Consider the following 25,331-nt stretch of genomic DNA (forward strand, 5'->3'; position numbering starts at 1 on the left):
AAAAGATAATCCCCATCTTATAATAAAAACCATGATTTCAGAATGCTCTTCTTCCAACATCCATGGAATTACTGACACAATTAGTTGACACCTAACGTCTCAAAACTGACCATACAGATCCCTGCAGCAGTTAATGACCTGATTGTGTCTGTGACACACATGATATGATTTAGCTACAGCCAGATGATGATCAGCCTGGCATCTGCCCCAGATGTTTTTCCAAAATCTAACTTTATAGTAGACTCGTCCAGGAATGTGGTCACCAATCCTTCTAATTTTACTTTTTCACTGTGTATGGAATGATTGACTGTCCAAACCCAAGTTTAATTCCCAAGAGCTCAGTCACACACAGTAGAGAACCTATAATTTTTCATTCTTTGCATTTTCCCTTCCCTCCAATTTTTTTTGGGAGAGGTGAATCCAGAGAGTGGAAGAGTGAAAGGGAAGCTCAGAGGGAAAGGAATGGTGAAAACCCTATCATTTTCCATTTGGATTAGCCAGATTTCTTAGTCACTGTCTTGGGAAAATGAGATCCCTCTTGGCATTTTGTCTGTCTGTCCTTGGTGAAGATTCGGCTAGGGTGGCGTACGTCATGCAGCAAGATCACTTTCTCAGTTTTATGTCAATTTTGCACCATAACTGTTGTTTTCTTGTGAGCAGATTGTTAGAGAATGAAAAGAAGAGCAGGCTGAGCCAGAGGCAGATGGAGTAAATGGGCTTCTTTATTGCAGTACTTGTTCCCTTCAACCTAATTGTCGAGTAAGCACTGAATTAATTCCATCACGCTCTTTTATCTAAGTTCGTATGGAAATACCCACATTTACTACAATGCCCCCCAAACCCTTATTTAGTAATATGAATACCCATACACTTAATATAATTATCCCCACCCCTATTTACTGTTTACAGCATTAAGCATATTTTACAGACATTTTTACCTTGAAGATATATTTCTTTGCAGTAATTGCAGCCATAGTTCCATTAATGAGCAGTTCACAGGGAAGGGAAGAGGGATCCATGACCCAGAGCTCATTTATGTAGCTGGGAAAGGAAAGAAGGAAGAGATAACACTTCTTTACACAAAGGGTATTCTTTAGACACCCACATTCCTTATGCAGCTGCAACGCTTATTGATCCTTAACAAGCAGAAGGGAAGGGAGAAGGATAGCACTTTATCTATCAAGCAAAGAGACAGTGCCTGCCCGTGCATTCCTCCCTAATACCAAGCTAGTGGTTACGCAGGTCTTTACTTAACCCTTACATATCCCAACACAGATGTCTTTCCCTATCTGACCTATAGACATAATTTGCCCAGTCCAAACTCACCTTGCATCCATCCTGGGGATTTGACTTTATTAACAGGAAATTTTAAAAAAGATGATAAAGATCAACTCAGTTCTTTTCCCCACAGTCAGCTGTTGCGCCCTCATGACTGCTCACCTCCCTTATGTTTATACAGGGTAACAAGTCATCCGTGTCAGGGCCCACTTAACCCTTTCCCTACAGGTTCAACACCTGCTAACGGTGGGGTGTTTTGAACACATTCATGTAGCTGATTTGTTTTTTCCTATTTCATTTTCTTTTGCTTTGTGAAAAGGATAATAGTTTAATTTGTCCCTGAGGAAGGAAGGTGGGTCAGCAAAGCTAGAATTGTGTGTTTTAAGTGTATTTTTAGTGTGTGTTTTTAACCCGTCTAATACACAAGCACAATGGCATTCAGCATGGATGTAATCGGAGGCCTTCAATACACAGAGGAAGTTTTCTCTTAGCTTATGCCCTGGGAAATTCTCATAAGAATTAAAATAGTTCTCAGGCATTAAGGGAAGAAAAGGTTTGGTGAGTCTGCCTTAAGGAACTGGAGGGGAAGGAAGGGTGGAACCTTGGCACTTTTCTTCCTCAGAAGTGGCAACAGGGTGGGAGGGGGCTGAGTGTCATGCACTGATCTGTGAGGGGAGAAGGGGGTCTCAGATGCTTCCCCCAAAATCAGACTCCAGGCACCCTCACAATGGTCTGCCTATATCAGTAACCCACTTGTCAATTTGTCTGTTTTGGTTAGGTGAAAGGGGGTGGCCCACCTGAGAGGTATTGTCAGGGTTTTACTAAGGGTTTCCCTCTGACCCTTGGAAAACTTCCCCAGGATAGACTAACTCTGCTGACCCTTAGGAGGACAACCTTCCGATGGAAGGATTGACACTCAGACAGTATACTTCAAAAAACAAAATAATCTTTATGCAATATGCAAATATTCCCTGACCTTAAAAGCATATATCAAGAAACAAATTATTAATCCCGTTAGCTCAGGTATGCATATCAAAGTACCCAATACTGCAATACTATGCAATTGGAAATAGTTTTTAAGTGGTTACAGTCTACATGCAGTGATCAGTCACATTTAGGATGCTGACAGCAAGTTCTTAAACATTAAAACTGCATACTTAGTAATAAATACACACGTACATGGACATCCAACTTTGTTATCTCAGGCAGACAACTCATATGTCCTATTGATTCCTTATACTATAGTCCTCATGCTTATTTCTCTTCCATCTTCTTCCCCTGTATTCTGTCATGGCTACTTCTTAACTATTGCTGCCATGGCTCCTTCCTTTTTAAGTGATTTCAGCCCTCTTCTGATCTTCCTTCTTCCTCTCCCGTTTTTTCACTTGCTCTTCTCTTAAGTGACTCAAGTTTGTCAGTCCTCTGCCTTATATATAGATTTTGGCCTATTCTGATTAGTTATTTCCTCAATCCTTATTATTAGCATACCCTCCACCAATCATCTTTAAGCCTTCCCTGATTGGTCTGTTCTTGTGAACCAGTCACAGTCACTGAACTAATCTCTCAATCAAAGCTGGACCTGATTGAAAACCTGTGCCATGCTCAATTGAACCTTCCCTTCAGGTTTTGGAGTAACCTTTTTTTCATCTTAGCCTGCCTGATTCTTATAGGCTGAATTATTCCAAAACCACCATCTTGTTATCCCTAGCTGTAACTACTTGAAACTGTCTTTATTAATTATTACATCCTTATAATTATAAACAATTACACATTTATATGCATTGTAACATTAGGATTCACTGTCACCACTCCATTTTTACTAATTTAAATAAGTTTAATTTTGATCTTTCCCTTGTTTCAGCTCATGGTGGCAGGGCAATGTTCATAATGCTGTATTCCTGACATAGAATACAGCAGCTGAAAAATCGCTTGTATAGGAGGGGGAATACTGATTGCAGTTTACCTGGAAGATATTGGTCATGGAGCTTCCCCTGGTGTGTCAAGACTACCTCTTGCAGGTGTCTAGCTACCAACATGCCAGGGTGACTCCTTTATCCTAATAGGGAAGCTACAGTGCTACTCTAGTAGAGGTCGCAGGATGACATGGAGGGTCATTTTGTATTAATAAGTGAAGAAAAGGGCTAAGTAAAAATAAATCTTTAAAAAAAATCTCACCAAATACCCTAGTTGATTATTAGTATAGTGTAGTTATATTAAACACTTTATTGTTGCATTTGAATAGGACAAATGTAATGGAAGTGAGCTTCTTGTTTCATACCAAAAAATCAATGTTTTTTCTATTTATTACTCTGTTTAATATGAAAGATTATAGAACATGAGCTATGTGATTGTGTAATTTGATATTCCCAGTTACATTATTGTGGTTCTGAAAGGTGTGTACGTATTTACTCCAAATAAAGAATCCTCTACATGGGGAAAGGACATCAGTATTCAGTGAGTAAAAGCTGTTGATACTGGAAACCATCCCAAAACAATGTCTTTCATGATGTAAAGTTCATAGAAAAGGTTCTGAATTTGAGACTAGAAGGAGGGGTGGGTGGAGAGAACATAGTGTGCCTAAAGAAACATGTTTTACACAGTTGAAGAGTTATGAACCATAGTGCATAGATTAAACCACATATCCTAGTTTCTAACACCTCTTAATACTTACCATATACAATATAAGACTGTTTCAGAAACAGCCAAAATCCTATTCCACTCTGTGGGCCTGAGCCTCATCTCATGTACGCTGGTATAAATCTGGAGGACAACCAGAGATTAGCTGATATGATGCTGAACACAAATTCTCATGAGATGAGAATCGAGTGTTTGTACTTCAGACTGTGATCTTATATCTACTTCAGCTTAGGGGTAAAGCTTAGGCTTAAAATGGCAAGAATGACTAAAGTTCTAAAGAAAATCTCTCGGGAACAGAATATTTTCATTTGCTTATGTGCAGACTAGAGATGACTACAATATACATATAATATTGATAAGCTTGTTGAACATCATTCGAGGAAAACACTTACTCTATGCTTCTTCAGTAAACAAAAGATTTTTAAAAAATAGAAGAGACAAAAGCAATGAATAATTATATAGATAAGGAATGCAAAGGCGACTTTGGTACATTTTCCATGTAATGCATTTTCACTTAGCTTCTGATTTGTGCGTCTGTAGAATAAAATAATAATTAGCTCGGGGTTTGTGCTTGGAGTCCTGCATTTTGAAAGATGTTTTCAAAACAGAAACTTTTTCTGAATGTGATGATAAGATCTCATATTTATTTGGAAAGACTCTGCAAGTCAGGCATTCAACCAAAACTGCCATGGCCTGTTATTAAGCAATATAGTTGGAGAAGAGCTTGACCAGCTGTGTGGAACATTTTATAAAGATAAAAGTAGTCATTTTGTCTGGTCCTTTTCCCTGGCAAAGGTGCATAATACAGAGCAGTATGACATTCACTGGGCATGCCATTCAAGTGCACATTATCAACTGTAAGAAAAATTATTGCTTGTGGCAAACTTGAGTCTGCGATCTTAGGCCACTGGGGCCTGTTCCTGTGAGATGCTGGGTACTCACAACTCCCATGGACTCTGCTGGAAATTGAGGGTGCTGCTCCGAAGCTTGCAGGATCAGCTGTAAAAGTGTATCTGTGATGGTTAGCAAAGTGAATTGGTAATACTGCTTTGAGGTGAAAACATGCTAATGAAAATGAGCATATCTTTCCCAGAGTACATTGGTGTGTACAGCAGAATCTCAGAGTTTCGGACACTTTGGGAATGGAGGTTTTCCATAACTCTGAAATGACCTTAACTCTGAACAAGATGTTACGTAACTCTGAAATGTCCTTAACTCTGAACAAGATGTTACGGACTTCAGCCACTGAGGGGGGTTGGGGCTGCAGCCATGTGGGGGAGGGATGTCAGGGCTCCAAGCAGGAGCATGGAGTCAGTGCTTCTGACCCTCGGGAGCACCAGGGATCTGGGCTTTAGATCTAGGAAGCATGCTGCAGCTCAGAACTTCAGCCCCGTAACTCCATTCCTGGCTTCTGTACCACGGGGAGCACCAGGGCTTGGGCTTCCCACAGCTCCAATCCCAGTTTCAGCTTTGGGGGGAGCATGCTGGGGCATTCCCTATGGGAGGACCGCTGGAGCTGAAACTGGCACTCCCCTCATAGCTAAAGCCCCAACCCTCAGCACTCGACATGGGAGTGAAGCCCTCAGCCTTGGTGCTTCTGAAGGCCAGAAGCCCTGACCCCTACCCCCAGGCCAGAAGCCCTGACCTCACTCACCCGGTGGCTGCAGCCCTAAACCCATCTCCCCCAGCTGAAGCCCTGAGTCCCAGGGCTAAAATCCCTGAGGCAGTAAAGTATTTGCTCTGTGTGTGTGGTTTCATAGAGTGTCCGGTTGACTGGTAAGTCCATAACTCTTGTGTTCATATCTTTGAGGTTCTGCTGTATGTGTAAGAGAGAATGGAGACAATGTTTAATTAGACGCATTTGCCCTGAAAAATTCTCATACTTTTAACCACATGTTGGTGAAGAACAACAAGTACATTTTCATCTAGCATTGTAATGTGCACTGAAACGGCACATGTTGTTCAATTTAAGAACACTTTCACTGCAGATTTGACAAAATGCAAAGAAGGTACCAATGTGAGATTTCTAAAGATAGCTACAGCACTCGACCCAAGATTTAAGAATCTGAAGTGCCTTCCAAAATCTGAAATGGAGGAGGTGTGACACATTCTGTCAGAAGTCTTAAAAGAGCAATACTCTGATGCAAAAACTATAGAACCTCAACCACCAAAAAATAAAATCAACCTTCTGCTGGTGGCATCTGACTCAGATGATGAAAATGAACATACATCAGTCCACACTGCTTTGGATCGTTATTGAGCACAACCTGTCATCAGCATGGACGCATGTCCCCTGGAATGGTGGTTGAAGCATGACTGGACGTATGAATCTTTGGGGCACCTGGCAAATAAATATCTTGTGACGCCGGCTACAACAATGTCATGCAAACGACTGTTCTCACTTTCAGGTGACACTAAATAACAAGCAGGCAGCATTATCTCCCATAAATGTAAACAAACTTGTTTGTCTGAGCGAGTGGCTGAACAAGAAGTAGAACTGAGTGGGCACGTAGGCTCTAAAGTTTTCCATTGTTTTATTTTTGAATGGAGTTTTTTATACATAATTCTACATTTGTAAGTTGCACTTTCATAATAAAGAGATTACACTACAGTACTTGCATGAGGTGAATTGAAAAAAATACCATTTGTTTTGTTTATCTTTATTACAGTGCAAATATTTTTAATCAAAAATAATAATGTAAAGTGAGCACTGTGCACTTTGTGTTCTGTTGTAATTGAAATCAATATATTTGAAAATGTTGAAAACATCCAAAAATATTTATGTAAATGGTATTCTGTTATTGTTTAACAGTGTGATTATAACTGATTAATTGTGATTATTTTTTTATCTCACCATTTATCACAATTAATTTGTAATCACTTGACAGCCCTAGAAATAATGAAATCTGCTAGAAATAGATGTGCGCTACATCAAGACTGCCTTGCACATTTTTTTGTTCAGTGATATCTTCCTTATGTGGATTAAACCGCCACTGTAGCTTGTTATCATAAACTTTTGTAGTTACACAGTTGATCAAAGATTTGATTTAAAAAATGGGAAAACTTGCTGGGAAAACTCTGAAGCAAACTTAATTCTGTACACTTATTATTTGTGCTCTGCAGTACATAACTAATAGAATCAAGCCATTGCAATACCCCGATTCATAGCAGTTTTCAATCCTACAGCGCTAATAAGCTACAGTATGACTCTACACATAGAGAGAGGTTTTAAAAATCATTGTTGATGAGGTGTTGCAGTTGATCATTTACTGTACTTTTACTTAGCATTGTCATGTTTGTTTTGCTTAGGATTTCATTCAGAGAGGACGGTCCAATGATTAGTCTAGAACTTGGGAACCTAGCTTCTTGGCCCTGCTCTGCTACAGACTTTCTGTGTGAACTCGAGCAAGTTACTTAGCCTTTTTGTGCCTCAGTTCCCCTTTATAAAATGGAAAGATTGTGAAGTGCTCCGATATTAAGATAATGAGGGCCTTATAAGTACCATAGATAGATAGATTCATTCTGAAATTTTTGTGGGCAGAAATACATGAGGCGAAATTTCCCAATCTTTGCTGGAGGACAGTAAAGTTTAGGTTTTTCCTTCACAGATCATAACTGAAAAGCAAATTTTCTGGATAGTTTTAGCAAGAAAAATGTTATGGAGGGAGATTTTATAATGAGCATCAATTGATTTGTGAGCAACTGCAGAACTGAATAGCCTTGTCACACTGAGCTGAAGATGAGGCAGGCAGTGTACTGAATTAAATTGCTAATTCTTTTATCTGCATTAGTCAAAAGATATTGCTGTTCAATTAAGACTAGCCTGTTATATTGTAATAATAGCATCATTCATTCTTACAGTAAAGTGCAATATAATACTAAAACTAGACCACATAGAGAGAGTTTTAGCCACCACTTCTCTTTCTGTCTTCTTCCCTACAAAATATGTAATCTTACACGTTGTGTATTTTTGTCAATAGCCAGACGTTTAGCCATGTACCAGGAAGCTGATTCCGAGGAGGAAGAAACAGCAGCTAAAGGAGGAACATTATCCCAGCGGAACAGTGTCAGCAGTCATCAGAGCATTAAGGTTGTCCACAGAAGCCTGAGTATGAAATCCCACCGACGCACCGGCAGCAGGGCTGAAGCAAAAAGAGCAAGCATTCTCTCCAAGCACACTGCATTCAGTAGCCCCATGGTCAGTTGTGAGTAACAAATGTGCTTTGTTTGTATCTTTTGTATCAATTTCTTTAAAGGGAAAAGACGAAGAAATCTGTACTTTTCATAGCTTTCATCTTCTTGGCTTTTTCCTTTTCATCACTCTTTTTGGTTAAAACAAACAAGTATGTAGAGATCTTATATAAAGAGTCATTGCCCGAGTTCAGAAAGATAAGCTCAAGCCTTTGTTTTGGGTATTCCTTGATTTTCAAGAACAACGTGTTTCATCCCTTTGTTTACAGTTATTGATGTTAGATTAAGGATTAAAAACAAGGGTTCTAATTGGTCTATGTCTGCTATCTTAGCTTTTGGGAAGCAGTGATTTACAAATGCATGAATAGTAAGTACTGGATTGGGAACTGTGCTAATAATGTATTCAAATTCACCCTGTAATTGCAAATGTAGGTCATTCCACAGTTTCAAGTGTAAATGGTTCAAGATTATCATTAAATAGAGCAAGTTACATTAAAAAGAAAAACAAACAAAAACTTCCTGTATATGCAGAAAAGTTAAGTGGAACGATGTTCTCATAATTTTTCCATGACTAATTTCTACATGTCTTTTTAAGTGTCATGTGTATGGTTTTCCTCCTGCAAATTGCTATCTCGTTAATATTGCATGGCCAGATTGTTTTACTCTGTTACAGTGTTTTTACATGGAAGTCAATGCAATTTTGCCAAAGTTAAATTGCTTGAATGGAGAGAAGAATTAGGTCCTGTATACTTTGAGAGCTTTCGTGAGCTACAGCTCACTTCTTCGGATGCATAGAATGGAACACACAGACAGGAGATATTTATACATACAGAGAACATGAAAAGGTGGAAGTATGCATACCAACAGGAAGAGTCTAATCAATTGAGATGAGCTATCATCAGCAGGAGAAAAAAAACTTTTGAAGTGATAATTAAGATGACCCATAGAAGGTGTGAGGAGAACTTAACATAGGGAAATAGATTCAATTAGTGTAATGACCCAAGCATTCCCAGTCTCTGTTTAGGCCTGAGTTAATTGTATCTAATTTGCATATTAATTCGAGTTCAGCAGTCTCTCTTTGGAGACTGGATAGGCCCAACAAAGAAAATAACTGAATGCCACTAGCCATCACCTACAGCCCCCAACTAAAACCTCTCCAGCACATCATCAAAGATCTACAACCTATCCTTAAAGATCTCCTCACAGATCTTGGGAGATAGGCCAGTCCTCGCTAATAGACAGCCTCCCAACCTGAAGTAAATACTCACCAGCAACCGCACACCATACAACATAAACACTAACCCAGGAACCTATCCTTGCAACAATGCCCGATGCCAGCTCTGTCCACATATCTATTCAAGTGACACCATCATAGGACCTAATCACATCAGCCATGCCATCAGGGTCTCGTTCACCTGCACATCTACCAACGTGATATATGCCATCATGTGCCAGCAATGCCCCTCTGCCATGTACATTGGCCAAACCAGACAGTCTCTACACAAAAGAATAAATGGACACAAATCTGGCATCAGGAATCATAACATTCAAAAACCAGTGGGAGAACACTTCAGCCTCTCTAACCACTCAGTGACAGACTTGAAGGTGGCAGTTTTGCACCAAAAAAACTTCAAAAACAGACTCCAAAGACAGACTGCTGAATTCAAATTAATATGCAAATTAGATACAATTAACTCAGGCCTAAACAGTGACTGGGAATGGTTGGGTCATTACACTAATTGAATCTATTTCCCTATGTTAAGTTCTCCTCACACCTTCTATGGGTCATCTTAATTATCACTTCAAAAGTTTTTTTTCTCCTGCTGATGATAGCTCATCTCAATTGATTAGACTCTTCCTGTTGGTATGCATACTTCCACCTTTTCAAGTTCTCTGTATGTATAAATATGTCCTGCCTGTGTGTTCCATTCTATGCATCCGAAGAAGTGAGCTGTAGCTCACGAAAGCTCATGCTGAAATAAATTTGTTAGTCTCTAAGGTGTCACAAGTACTCCCGTTCTTTTTGCGGATACAGACTACCACGGCTGCTACTCTGAAACCTATACTTTGAGAGTCTCCCCTAATTCCAACTCTTGATGTTCAGTCAGCAATGAAGCTGCATTAGTGCAAACCCCAAGTGTAGAAAAGGAAAGCTGTAATTTGCACTGATGGAGCTAACCCCAGGTTTAATCAATGGTAAGCTCTATTCGCACAGCTTTCAGCTTGTTGTTTTGACACATGAGGTTTGTACTGGTGCAGCTGTCTCACTAGTTGTGCAACAGCTGATGAAACTGGAGTATATTCCCAATAAAGACAATGCTTTAGGGCTCATATCTTTATGAAGCCCACTTTGTATCTTTTCTGTAACCAGCATTATGCCTTCTTAGGAAATTGATATCTCTGCCCTGAAAGGAATGTAATAGCTGTTTAATCACAGTGGAAAACATGCCACATTTTGATTTCAGTGGCATATGAGCTTCTCTCAAGTTCAAAGTGGTTAAAATATAATGGAGGTAAACAATTTCTTAGTGGTGCAAAATGGGTAAGCCTACTGTTTTGATGTCAGAACTAGCTCTTAGTTTTGTTGTCTTGTTTTTCATGATATAAGTCTATATATTGTGGCAGCCTAAAATAATTCTCTCAGGTAAGATTGAAGAGAGGACGACATGTCAGGACATTACTCGATTTCCATTCCACAATGCCAAAATAGCAGAATGTTTCTGTTACAATGATCAGCAATTAAAGGATTAACAATAGCTCATTTACAATGTAATTGTCATCATTAGGCTTCAGTATTAACAATGACTTGAAATTAATAGAGGCAGTCCACAACATTTTTCAAGCAATTTTAAGTGGTCTACCAGGGAGAGGAAGATACCCCTGCATCTGTTTACATTCACAAAATTAATGTTGCAATCATAAGGCCTACAATTGTACAAATTTCTGCATGTCTGGTTGGGGGAAAGAGGACAGGGGAAGTGTCATTTAATGGAAAATTGAAATTCTCCAGAAATATATGGGGGCCACCAGAGAGGTGCTGATGCATCAGGCAGAACCAGTTCAGTCTGAGACTTTAAAATATACGAACCTGCAAAGTATTAACATTGTTCCTGTTGTATTTCTAGGAAAAAGACATCACTCCAGATCCTAATTTGCTAGAAAAAGTAAATGAATGTGCAAGGAGTCTTGAGGTTACGAGAAGCCATGAACAGCCATTATCCAAGCTCACACCTGAACTTTCTGACGTCTTTGACTTTTTCATAGCATTGACTATTTGCAATACAGTTGTTGTTACCTCTCCAGATCAGCCACGGCAAAAGGTAGGTTAGAGAGACAGCAAAATGGAATGTGAGTCTCCATTATGTTGTATATGATTATCTCTGAGATGTATAAATAGGAGACATAAAACTGTCCTTTCCTTGAAGGAAACAGAGATTTTATGATACAATTCTTGGCACCAATTCATACATCAATGAGGAAAACAACATATACAAGTTTAAAATTAGTGGTGAGGTCAAGCATTAGTTAACAGGTGTATTTCAACTGTTTCTCTTAACCCCAACAGATTATTTGTATGTACTGCAATTTTTGAAGCTGTTCTAAAACTGTGTTTTCCTTACTGAGTTCACATACTGAAACTTCTTAAATCAACATAATTCACATCTCTGGGCATGTTTTAGGTTAATTTGTCAGAGTCCCTTGGAATAAGGGGCACATAGGCAGTTCTTTATAAATATTTTGCTTATATCAACTACATTTGCAGAAGGCTATGCTATTTTTTAAAAATATTATAAAGAGAGTGTGCTGACAAAATCTCCTCTTAAACGTTGCAAATTATGTAAAGGAAAATTAATAATAAAAATTGGGCAAGATTATGACCGCTGATGATTTGGCAGACTTATGTACTTAGAAAGTAATATCATTTATTAATGAGAAGTGGAACAAAACACTCATCATCTAATGCATATCACACAAATATAATTAGACTTAATATTAGAGTTGATCAGAAGCTGGAGTTTTCCATTCCACAGGAAATACTAACATTTCTAAATTTGTTTTCTCTCTTAGCAGAAATGTCAATTTTTCCCACAAAATGAAAATTCCAAAGAATTTCAATTTGGAACCATTGAAACATTTTCTTTTGATGTTAAAACATTATAATATGTAACATTATATGTAATGAATATAATATAATTGTAAATTAATATTTTAGTATAATATACAAGTCTGAACAAAATGAATTAAAATATCAGAATACAACATTTTATCTTATCAAAACAAAATGTTTCAACATTATCAAAATGAGAGAGAAAGTTGAAATGATTTGTTTCAACTTCGTCTGGTCTAAAATTGTGTTGAAATGGACACATTCCCATGAAACATTTAGGTTTCACCAAAACTGCATTTTCCCACAGAAGTGTTCCAGAAACATTTTTTTGACCAACTTTAGTGAATACACGCAAGTGGTATGTCTACGCTAGAGCTGGAATGTGTAAATTCCAGTAGGAGGAGACATGCCTGGTTAGCTCTGATCAAGCTAGTGCATTAGAAATAGCATCACAAGTGGCAGGAGGAGCTCACTGCCCCAACTACATACCTATAGTCTCAGATGGGATCATACTCAGTGTGGGTAGCCCCTCCTGCTGCTCATACCAACATGGCTACACTTCTTACTCCTGGGGGAATTCTGCACCAAAAAATGAAAAATTCTCCAACAAAATATTTAAAATACTGCACACAATAGTTTCAAATTCTGCATATTTTATTTGTCAAAATACCACAATATAATCACACTAGTTGTCATAAACAGATAGCTAAGGGTTAATGTCTCTTTCACCTGGAAAGAAGTAATCTGAAACACCTGACCAGAGGACCAATCAGGAAACAAGACTTTTTCAAATCTGGGTGGAGGGAAGTTTGTGTGTGAGTCCTTTGTTCTTGGTCTTCTGCCTGTCTCTCTCTCGGCTATGGGAGGATTTCTGTTTCCTGCTTTCTAATCTTCTGTTTCCAAGTTGTGAGTACTGGGATCATAATACAATAGGGATTATTGTTTTTTTCTTTCGTATTTACATGGTATAGTTGCTGGAGTGTTTTGAATTGTATTCTTTTGGAATAAGGTTGTTTATTCATATTTCTTTTAAGCAATTGACCCTGTATTTGTCACCTTAATACAGAGAGACCATTTTTATGTATTTTTCTTTCATTTTACTAAAGCTTTCTTTTTAAGACCTGTTGGAGTTTTTCTTTAGTGGGGAATTCCAGGGAATTGAGTCTGTACTCACCAGGGAATTGGTGGGAGGAAGAAGTCAGGGGGAAATCTGTGTGTGTTAGATTTACTAGCCTGACTTTGCATTCCCTCTGGGTGAGGGGGGAAGAGAGATTAGCTCTCGGTACTTCTTTTTTCCAAGGCTGGAAACGGGGAGGGTGGAATCCCTCTGTTTAGATTCACGGAGTTTGCTTCTGTTTATCTCTCCAGGAACCCAGGGAGGGAATACCTGGAAGGGAGAAGGGAAGGGAAATGGTTTATTCCCCTTTGTTGTGAGACTCAAGGAATTTGGGTCTTGGGGTCCCCAGGGAAGGTTTTTGGGGGGACCAGAGTGCCCCAAAACACTCTAATTTTTTGGGTGGTGGCAGCTTTACCAGGTCCAAGCTGGTAACTAAGGTTGGAGGTTTTCATGCTAACCCCCATATTTTGGACGCTAAGGTCCAAATCTGGGACTAGGTTATGATACTAGTGTCAATTATTTTTGGTCATTTATTTCAAAGTACCTGTCAGTAAGTATGTCTGTAACAATACAGACAACAAAAAAGATTCAGGAAATGTTTTTTGACAAATAGATTCCTTACTAGGCATATTAATACAGAACCCTGAGTACTAATTCATTTAAACTACAATACAGAACCGTATTTCCCACACCCCTCAGAAGCAGTGCAAAGACTTCGGGTAGTCAGGGGTAATGGAGGAGCTGAGGGAGAGGGAAGTAATTGGTGGGAAGGAGCGTGGGTGTGATTTGGAGCACTGCTGCGTGTGGGTGGGAAAAATATGGAACAGCTTTGGGGGTGGGGAGTGATTGTTAGATAGTTTGACCCATGCAGACCCTGGCTGACCTCTAGCCTCTCCCATTCACTCAGGCACAACTGACCCTGTCCCCAAGTGTCCCTCCATCCCCACTCAGCCATCCCTCATCCCACTGTAGCTCTGCACCCCCACTCCATCCCCATGTGGCCCTGCACCTCCACTCCCATTCAGCCCCTACCCCAGACTGTCCTCCCCCACTAGCCCTTATGATCACTTGTCTGACCCCCAGCAGCCCCACACTGTCTGCCTCCCCATTGTCCCCATCACATGACCTGATCCGACAGGTGCTGTGGAGAAGGCACTGCAGCCTCTTTCTCTTCCCTAGCTGCCTGGGAGCCACTGCTTTAGTCTATCACCACAGTGCCCTCTGATGGGCAAAAGGCAGAACTGCAGCAACATTCCGGCAGAAGCTTTTTTCTGAGCAAAAAAATAAAAATATGCGTGGCTCATTAATTACGCACATACGCAGTGGCACAGAATTCCCCCAGGAGTAACTTCTATTTTTAATGTGCTAGCTTGATCAGAGCTAGCAGGATATGTCTCCTCAAGCTGAATTTACACACTTAAACATACCCGTAGAATGAAAAGGTTTTAGTTATATTAACATTATTTTTAGGGTGCAATTCTAACATTGGTTCCACAAGGAAGGATCAACAATAGTGTAAATTCTGAAGTGTATACATACTGGTTCCAGTAACATTTCTGGTACAGTGTCAGCCTAGGTATTCTTGTTCACTTACTTGTCCATCTCTGATTGTCATAGCTTTTTGCCACACACTGAGATTTGCTTCTTACTTTGAATTATCAAATGACAATGTCCAATTTCTTATATATCCTTTTTTTTGGTGGTTGGTTTTTATTTCTCAAGGTTAGAGTTAGATTTGAACTGAAGTCACCAGTAAAGACCATAGAAGACTTCATTCGAAGATTCACTCCCAGCCGTCTGACCTCTGGATCTAACAGCAGCAGTTCATCAAGCCTGACTACCAGTAAATCAATGCCCAGACTCGGTTCTAGTATTCTTTCATCTGTATCCTCTGAGAGCACTTTACTAAAAGTGGAAGAGAAGTTGGCGCACTCTCCGCAGATGAATAACAATGACTATTGCTCACAGCAGGACAGAAGGGCTATAGGGGGTAGACCTGAAGAAGGAGAACTCCGTTATGAGGCAGAGAGTCCAGATGAAGCTGCGCTTGTCTACGCAGCTCGGGCATATAACTGTGCTCTGGTTGGAAGACTGTCTGACCAGGTATCAGTAGAGCTACCTCATCTGGGAAGGTTAACCTTTGAACTCTTGCACACACTGGGCTTTGATTCCATCAGAAAAAGAATGTCAGTGGTAGTTAGGCATCCCCTTACAGATGAAATAAATGTTTACACTAAAGGAGCGGATTCGGTTATTATGGATCTTCTTCTGCCCTGTTCTTCAGGTATAGTTCTCACTTACTTCTTTTGCAATTAACCCTTAGACAGTGCTAGAGAACTTCAATCTCAGCCAGGGGCGGCTCTAGACATTTCGCCGCCCCAAGCATGGCGTCATGCCGCTGGGGGTGCTCTGCCGGTCACCGGTCCTGCAGCTCTGGTGGACCCTCCACGGGCACGCCTGCGGGAGGTCCACTGGAGCTGTGGGACCAGCGGACCCTCTGCAGGCATGTCGCCGAAGGCAGCCTGCCTGCCGCCCTCCCAGCCACCAACAGAGCGCCCTCCGCGGCATGCCACCCCAAGCACGCGCTTGGTGTGCTGAGGCCTGGAGCCGCCCCTGATCTCAGCATGTCTGATTGCAGTTCTCTAGCACAGAGTCGTGTCTATATCATTTACGGGTCTGCAGAAATATATTATAGCAGGACCTCTCTGCTTCTTTTATAAACTCAATAACCAGTAACTTCTTAAAGTGGATTGTTGGTACTTTGCCTAAAGAAATGTGAGTAATATTGATTTCAGTATCAGCTTTCCCAACGGCAAACCTTATTTTAAGTGAACATTTTTCAAGACCTTGCCAAATCAATTTACCTTTCCTTGAGTACATTTTCCCAACATTGCTTGCTTACTCAGATGTTTTTGTATTAAGAGAAATGTTGTTTGGTTAATTACTAAGAGTGGTCTTAGTTTTAAAGATGCAGATGATTAGTGAGAAATAGACTTCTAACTGTGAACAGGAAGCTTATCTTTTGGAAGGTGTTTTTTCAGTTACAAAGTCTCAAATATGTGAACATGCTGTGAACCAGAAGCAATTTTAATGCCTCTTTATTGTAACCAACTGGATTTAAAGATGACCTTGGTGGCTCTTATGCACTTATTTGAGACCTAGGTTTTTCAATATGTGTGATGTCTGATTTACTGTGTTCAACATTTAATTATGTACAACATTCAAATGTGAACCCAGTGTGACTGGACAGAAATCTAATGTATTAGAAATTCCCTGTATCTCACTAGTGTGATGACTTTATGGTTACTTTCACATTACTGACGGCTGCTGCAGTAAATACCAGTGAAAGGATCATACTGTGTGATTTTCATTAAAAAGCTACAGGAAATGTTAATTTAATGTCACAGTTCAGAACAACTGTCACATGTGCTTGGACAGGCTGGCCAAGCACATGTGCTTGCGTCCTCTTCAGAGAGTGTTAGCAGTGTGACTGCCCACAGTTATAAGTTACCACACAGCTCTTTCTAATAAAGCCTACTTTGTTCTTAAGGTAAAAACCATTACAGAGAAAACATATTAAAAACAATAAAGGAATCTTGCTACCTGCTAATAAGCTTACCAGAGATCACCCCAGCCCTTACATGGGCTCTGGCAGGAGCAATCCTTCCACGCTCCTCCTAAGGGGGGTTGTTTTGGTTTCAAGTTCATCACAGCATCAGCTCATAACAAATACCCAGTCTTATGGGGCCTCAATAGGCCAAGTCCTTCCAACCCTTCCATAAGGATTGGGCCTTCCATGGACCTGGGATACTGTCTATTTGCAGGATCCCAGGTCCTTTCTTTGTTGGACCCTTGAAAATCAAGTTTGACTTTGTATTTGTGTACCTCTCCATGGGGTGGCTTCAAAGGGCTGATAACCAGAGGAATTACGTCAGCATCCCTGTCTTCCTAGGGGAATTACATACAATTCCACAATAACAATACACAACTGCATTTTTAATACAATGGACCACAGAGGTATTAACCCTAATTCAATAAGGTTTAACTTAATTCAATAAAGTTTGTCCAGGATATTACAGGATTTCAATCTGTCATGATTAGTTTTCTGCTTTACAGCTATATAGGTCACAGCAGAGGCAGACATTCAAGAACTTGTCCTTAGCTCACTGTAAAGTATTCTTGAATAATGTCTGATAAGGTTACTGATATCAAGGAATGCACATAACGCATCTGAAGTTACTTATTTCCCTCCAAAGTGTTAATAAAGAATTTGGAGTGCCGGGAAAGTTTAATAGAACTCACTATGAGATTAAAGTTAGGAGAAAAAAAGAGATTTCTTTCACACATAGGCAGTTGCAAAAAAAAATCTGCTGTTAATGTAAAACAAATATTCTGGTATTGGTCAGAAAAGGGTAAGGGGAGAGCTTTGAAAATTGCTGTTTGCTAGGGGTAAATGTTACCGATGGGCACACGGAAATAGAACAACTCTGAACCACAGCACTTGGAGATGTCTAAACTGACCCTGGTTTTACAGTTTTGGATTTTTTTTAATAAAGACTCTTATCGAGAATTGAGTCATGATGTTTTATAACTTTTGGATTCATAAATGTAGCAAAGTTTAGTAATTGCTCTTACCTTCCTTCCCAGCACTATTATCAGCTGCCATAAGTAGGTTGTCTTTAGTAAACTGCTCTGAGTGACCTTAAGTATCAGTTAATGTCTATGGGTACAAATGCTATCTTGGTTGTTCAGCTTCATTCATGGAATTGCACTTGAGGATCCATCCTGCAGGGTCCTGATCTTCAATAGTCCCTTAGGCCCAACGCCTGCGACCATGCTTATTACTCTGGCCCTCCCAGTGGGTCAGAGCCTTAAACTGTGATTGCTGTCTGCCCTAGCCAGGAAGCTGGGACTAGAGACTGCTTACTGCTCTGTCCCACCCAGAGGACCAGAGCCACTGATGGCTAATTTACTGTTGTTTGGTGCCTCATGCAGCAAGACAGAGTAGCCTCCCTCCAAGACTGAGACCAAGAGACCACTACAATAGCCAAATGTCAGGTTCCATTACTGGAACAAACTATCTGGCTACACAGGAGAACATTTTAAAGTATGATGTATATGCAAGCCAGAAAGCAGATGCAAAAATGCCATGCTATAGCTTGAGTGTTATCTAGTAAATAATCAGAAACAACCAATGAGCTTGAAAACTTGTAAAATTTCTGAATTTATTACATTGGAGCTATTTGTTTTGACTATGAAAGCTGGTGTTTTCACACAATATGCAGAATTTTTCAAAGCACTTGGATTATTCCCAGGAGAATATTCCTTTCACCTTGCCAAACAGGGACCTCTACAGTCCATAAAGAGGAAAGTTACTGTTTAAACTGAGTAATCAACTTGAGCCGAAATCAGATTACATACAGGTCTCATTACTAAAGCAATGACAAGTTTGATTAACTCACTTGTGGTCATGGAAAAAGCCCGGACAAGCAAACTTGACTCTCTTTGGTTCTGAGTAATTAAAGAACTATGTCATCCTGTGCCAGCTGTTGAAGACATCACATACACATTTACGAGTGTGCACTGTTTAAGTGGGTGAATGCAAGGTCAAGGTACTGAACAACTGCATAGACATCACAACTATCAACTTTCAAAATAGATTTTGGCTGATTCCTTTGGCTACATGTGCTGGACATCCTTGAAAGAATTATAATTGCCAGCTGTTGTAAAACACTTGCATACAGACCAAATCCAAGAATGCTGGCAAAGAAACATGTCTTAGGGTACTTGATTATCAGCACATATCTTTTGATAACTTTAGCAGATTCCTTTTCTCTGCCTTTTTATTTACTCATTTACTGACTTACATCGGACCAGAAGGTGAATTTCAGTGCAAGACTGATGAGGCATATGAAGGATTAAAAGGAATTGCAGCCTTCATTGTTGATTCCCTGTTATTTGTTCAATAAAATAAGGAATGTGATGCAATCCTCCATGCTGTACATGAGACATCATATGAAAAAGGTATATGTCTCCATCCATAGAAAATCATTTTCTATTTTCCAACCTGTTCTTAATGGTGGTGGTATTAGACCAGATCCAGTTAATGCCACTTAAGCTTATAGTGACAGAAACAGTTCTTCATGTGTTTTAACCACCTGTCCAAGATTGCACCAAACCTATCCAAAGTCCCTGCATCACTGTAATGGCTTCTACAGTGAGATACTTCCTCTGGAATAAGCAAGCAAACAATATTGCTTTCTAGAATACAAAATACCTTATCACGATGAAATAGGTTCGGTGCTTCCATGTTTTGTTCCTTTAAAAAAATGCTGACTCTCTAAAACTAGATTCATCTAAAAATGGACTTGTTTCAGGACTGCTCCCAGAAGGCCATATCTTTGCAAGTCTCATACACTAGAGAGAATAATCATGTACATGTATAAAAGAAACTATATGTAATTGTAGTTGGCTGCAAGTTCTGTAAATGTGTCCTCCAGCCCTGTGTTACAGCTGAATCAGCTTGTGAACAGTTTGAATAATTCCTGAAGAAATCTCTGTCTCTGGCAAAACCACCCAGGAATGGCTCTCCGATTGCATAAATACAATACTGAAATTGCTCATCTTCCAGGCAAAGATAAAATCTATTGCAGGTACTCTGTCAAGAAAATATCCACATAAGATTAGTGAATGAATGGGCATGCAGCTACAGATGGTACTCCAGAAAATGACAGAAATTGATGGAACTGAAAATGAACAAATAAAGGTTCTGAAGCCAGTAATACTGGATGAATGGCCAGACAGAAGAAAAGTTGTACTCCCAACATTATAGATTAATGGAACTACAGAGATGTGCTTTTGGATGGCACAATCTTTAAAGGTGAGAAAATAGATATACATAAAACAGCTAACATGAACGTACATTGTGGTAATACACAATATTGTGTGGGTTCATGGACATGGGAAAATGTAAACTAAGCCCAAGATGTTCTTTTTTAGCTGTGTATGTGTCAGCAAATTGAAAAGTATCATTAATGATGTCAGTAACACTTGAAAGGTTCAGTGTATGAGTCATATTAAGAAACAAAACAAGCAAGGATGCTACTGAAATGCCAACAAGTTCATCTGTTTATCTGCAACAACTTAGATTATATAATTGTTGAAGATTATTATCACAGATTTTTCAGATAAGAGAATTGGAACACTACCAGAAGAGCGACACCAGATTTAAAGGCTGGACATCCTTGAAAGAATTATCTTGCCAATTGTTGTAAAAGAGTTGCATACGCACCAAATCCAAGAACGCTGGCAAAGAAACCTGTCTTAAGTTACTTCAGTATCAGCACATATCTTTTGATACGATACTTTCTCCGTTGTTGGTATGCATATGTATTCCCTCAAAACTGTTTCCTAAAAGAAATGTGAAACTTGAAATTGTGAAGCCAAACCAGATTTAAGCAAGGTTGGGCAAACAATGACAAAAAAAATTTCTACTGTAAGTCTGCTAAGCCATTGTTAGTAATATGCACTGCCATTGCTTAGGAAACTCAGGACAGGGACCTGCTGCCCTGAAACAAGGAAATGCTGAAAGAAAATAATACTCTTGTCTACCTCCAAAAAATAAACTACCAGAAAATAACAATAAAAATAGGAAATTAATAAGATCAAAAAGAAAAGCAGAGTTATTTACCATGAAAAGGAAAAAGGGCCAGAGACTTCATGAAGTTCACTAGGGACTTTGCTGCTGCTGTTGATTTTATCTGTCAGGTGCTCAGATACTAGGGTGCTGAGTGCCAGTATAAAACTCTGAGATAGATAAGACAGACATCACATGTCCATACCCTGGATAAATATATCAATCATCACTCTCCTCATTTGATCTGATATTAGAAAGTTTTCTATTCTCCAGACCCGCTGCTAATATCCTTGCTGGGTGAGAGCAAACTTAACAAGAACTGCTAATGCTATATCCACCAAACTGTGCCTTCCCAACCCCTTATCTCCAGTTTCAATCACATCTGTGACCCATGTAAAGCAGGAAGTACCAATAACACCAATATTGCCTGAGGAACACTGCATAGGCCTATCCCTCTGAAGTCACAGGACTCATAAACCTAGAAAACTTGTAGACTTTCAGAAACTATTTTGGCTTATAGAAAAATTGCTGCTTCAAGCTATTGAAGTTTCTCAGGTGTACTCACTCCATTGTTTCAACCTAAAATGCTTTCTCTTGTCTGTTTCTATGTTCACTTTATCACTATTACAATTAATTCTTATTATTGGTTATTGCTGCAATCATACATTGTACTTGAGTCTGTCTTGATCCTGGAGGATGAAAATATCATCCCTTTCCAACTCTTGACAACCTCATTTTGAGAACTTAGTATTATTTCTAAATATAATTATCTTTTCTACCCACATTTATTTAAAAATATTTGGTTAATAATAAGATTTTTTATACATAGACCATCTGCTTCTGTTTATTGCTAATTTGAAATCATACCTCTGTTCATGACATACATGGTTGCTGTGGAGATTATCGTGATGTCACAATATACTTGAGGAGCAGATGAATGCTTAATAAGGAAAGATCTTATTGTTATACAGTTGTTCTTGGTGACTTTTAAACAGAGAATTAAAAAAATAGATAGTATGTAAAGAGAATTGTTTCTAAATAGAAAGCTTTTCAAAGTTTCCCATGAGACGTCAGGAGCTCTTTTAAAGTATCGCTTCTTAAGCTTTTGTACAGTAAGTGCTGAAGAAACAATTATATTCTCTAAGGCCATTTAATTGCTGCTATTTTTCATTCATTCGTTTTCTCCTTTATTTTTAACTAGATGACCCTAGAGGCAATCATCAAAAAAAAATCCAAAGCAAAACTCAGAATTACCTTAATCTGTATGCTGTAGACGGGCTGCGGACCTTGTGTATTGCCAAGAGAGTAAGTATATGCAAGCTCTAAGTTTGCTTTTAAGGAGAGTATTGACAAATCTTTTAGTTGCAGTCCATTAGCAAGAACATTTATTAGGAATATTTTTTTTCATTTTACTCGGTAATGCATGAATGCTTATGCATCTTTTTGGATGTACTCTTACCTTCTCCTTTTAAATAGGTTCTAAGCAAAGAGGAATATGCTAGTTGGTTAAAAAGTCATTTAGAAGCAGAATCTTCTATTGAAAACCGTGAAGAGCTGCTGTTTCAATCTGCACTTCGTATAGAGACAAATCTGCATCTACTCGGTAACTACATGAGAGCTGGACATGAAATTAAAATGTGTTAAACATTTTCAAAGTTCAATTTTAAAACTCTGCTCTATCTTTTCAATGATTTCTATGCATACAGAAATTGGTTATTACTAGACTTCCTCACAAGTGTCCCTCGCAGCACCGCAAAAGAATGGGATAATAATTAACATAAGACACATCCTGTTTGCCTTGCTTAGGTAACAATTTTATCCCTGATGTAATACCAACTTAACCAGGGGTTCCCAAACTTGGTTCATGGCTTGTTCAGGGTAAGCCCCGGCCGGCTGCAAGACTCTTTGTTTACCTGAGCATCCGCAGGTACGGCTGCTTGCAGCTCCCAGTGGCCGCAGTTCACTGTTCTGGGCCAATGGGAGCTGCGGGAAGTGGTGCGGGCCAGACCACCACTTCCCGCAGCCCCCTTTGGCCGGAAACAGGCACAGTAGTGGGCATGAGCATTGAGCATCCAGCGAGCTGCTGTTGCTTCTGACTTAAGAGTGGCCTGCTGGTCCCTCCAGTCAATCAGGTGGTGTGACCAATCAGGCAGCCTGCTGCAAGCCAGCTGTAGTTTTGAGGCTGCCTGGAGATTAGCTCTGCTGCAGGCCCTGATTCCTGACAGCGTCTACATACAGTTAAGTACTTGCATGTTTGGACGATCAGGCCCTGCATGCTCCGAAGAAAGGGGATAATAACAGTTACTTCCCAGGGATCTCTTGATGTCATTAAAATTTGTAAATGTAAAGGACTGTACAAGGGCTAAGTATTTCTATTTGTTTTCTTAACTAAAATGTCAAAAGCTCAATAAATTATAAATATCTATTATTTCTTCAGACAATTAGTTTCTTTCTCTGGCAAAGATAACTGGAACAGTGCTAATGTTTTTAATCATTTCAAGCAAATGTGACTGGGCTGCTTCTATTGACTCTGCGTGTACAGGCACATCTTAATAATAAATAAAAACATAGTTTACCACAGCTGGATAAGTACAAATAGACTCCAGCCAGAACTAAACAATCTGTTCTGCCAGTTATCCTCTGACAACCTCAGACTGTGGTAGGAGAGACTTTGAGTCTAATCACCTACTGGTGCACTATGGCGAGCACTGCAGGATTGCACCAGTGAGGCTGGGAGAGATACATCTCTCCCCCTGCAGCTGTGCATAGGCAATAGCTTTCCTTGTAACCGCATAGATTGCTCCAGGCTAGCACCTCTCTTGGAACTAGTCTCCCCAGAGTACTCAGAGGCAACAGGACCTCAGCACCAGCCAGCAAACCAGTAGATGTGCTGTACCCTATGAACAGGTGCTGCAGAAGTAAAACTCCCCCTCATCCCCTAGAGACATTGTACCTAACTGAGGCACAATCAGCCTGATTTTCTTCTAGCTTACACTGGTGTAAATCAGTTAAACTCTGATGACGTCAACAGAATTCTATTGGTATAAAATGGTACTACACAAAAGGGCACACAAAAGTCAGTGAAAAGACCCTCATTGATTTTTAACAGGCATTGGACTAGGTCCAAGACATTGGCTCGGGCCCTGGCCAGATTCTGTGCCTTCCTATTGCCCATGTTTTGGTCAACAGCATTAATCCACAGCTGAAGTCAGTGCTTCTTTTCAGAGTTTTAACCTATGTGACCAGACTATAGGACAGACACCTGTGGCTGATAGTGTGTTACTATTGTTATGTCTTTGAACATATAAATAGCTGGGAGAAGTTTACTTTGCTTTCCTTGCTGTTTCAGTTAATTTGCACACCTTTCATCTCTATGTCCTCCACTAGTCAAGACTTGTATTGCGTCACAATAGAATCTTTCTGGAATGTGGTGAAACAATGGTGTATCTGTGGTGACACTTAACTTAGTTCCAAACTACTTTTGTTACAAAAAGCCTTGTCTCTCTCAGCTGGCATTTTAAAGTGAAAGGAATGTTGCCAGTCTGTTATAAATCATACTGCAGCCAACATTCCTTGGGAGACTAAGAAGGGGCATTTTTCTATACATATCACAATGCAGCCCAGTCAGATTTACTAGTTACAACACAAGCATGTAAGGACAAGATCAGAAATGCTAAAGCACAAAATGAGATACGCCTAGCAAGGGACATAAAAGGCAATAAGAGGAAGCTCCATAAATGCAATAAAAGCAAGAGAAAGATGAAGGAAAGTGTAGGGGCACTACATAGCAGGGAAAGAGAGGTAATAATAGATGATATTAAGAAGGTGTGTAATGCTTATTTTGCTTCAATCTTCACTAAAATGGTAAATTGTGACCATATGGTTATCACAATTCATATTAACAAGAAGGGGGAAGGAACACAAAATAGGGAAAGAACAGGTTTAAGAATATTTAGATAAGTTAGATGTATTCAAAACAGCAGGGCCTAATGAAATTCATCCTAGGGTAATTATGGAACTAGCTAAAGAAATCTTGGAACCATTAGCAATAATCTTTGCAAATTCATGGTGGATGAGTTTGGTCCTAGATGTCTGGAGAAGGACAAACATAATAACTATGCTAGCAAGCAAGCTAGAGATAACGAGGTCAGTTCAATCAGGGAGGATGAGGCCCTGTTCTAGCAGTTGAGGTGTGAAAACCAAGAGAGGAGAAACTGGTTCTGTAGTTGGCAAGCCATTCACAGTCTTTGTTCAATCCTGAGCTGATGGTGTCAAATTTGCAGATGAACTGAAGCTCAGCAGTTTCTCTTTGAAGTCTGGTCATGAAGTTTTTTTGCTGCAGGATGGCCACCTTAAGGTCTGCT

The 25,331-nt window shown here is 39.6% G+C and overlaps 2 protein-coding genes across 3 annotated transcripts in view; both read left to right on the forward strand.

Moving 5' to 3' along the window:
* LOC127038947 (phospholipid-transporting ATPase VA-like) overlaps positions 1-25,331 on the forward strand; it is a 143,492-nt gene that overhangs the window by 97,346 nt on the left and 20,815 nt on the right. For both annotated transcript variants that reach the window (XM_050931976.1, XM_050931986.1), the window contains 5 exons: positions 7,896-8,113; positions 11,232-11,426; positions 15,054-15,615; positions 22,169-22,272; positions 22,444-22,570. In XM_050931976.1, the coding sequence (XP_050787933.1) occupies positions 7,896-8,113; positions 11,232-11,426; positions 15,054-15,615; positions 22,169-22,272; positions 22,444-22,570 (1,206 nt within the window). The remainder of the gene's footprint in view (positions 1-7,895; positions 8,114-11,231; positions 11,427-15,053; positions 15,616-22,168; positions 22,273-22,443; positions 22,571-25,331) is intronic.
* The window catches only part of LOC127043515 (phospholipid-transporting ATPase VA-like), an 84,766-nt gene that overhangs the window by 32,032 nt on the left and 27,403 nt on the right, over positions 1-25,331 (forward strand). The window contains exons 8-12 of the mRNA XM_050937375.1: positions 7,896-8,113; positions 11,232-11,426; positions 15,054-15,615; positions 22,169-22,272; positions 22,444-22,570. Of these exons, the coding sequence (XP_050793332.1) occupies positions 7,896-8,113; positions 11,232-11,426; positions 15,054-15,615; positions 22,169-22,272; positions 22,444-22,570 (1,206 nt within the window). The remainder of the gene's footprint in view (positions 1-7,895; positions 8,114-11,231; positions 11,427-15,053; positions 15,616-22,168; positions 22,273-22,443; positions 22,571-25,331) is intronic.

This window comes from Gopherus flavomarginatus, chromosome 1 (assembly GCF_025201925.1).
Source record: "Gopherus flavomarginatus isolate rGopFla2 chromosome 1, rGopFla2.mat.asm, whole genome shotgun sequence".
Lineage (NCBI taxonomy): Eukaryota > Metazoa > Chordata > Testudines > Testudinidae > Gopherus > Gopherus flavomarginatus.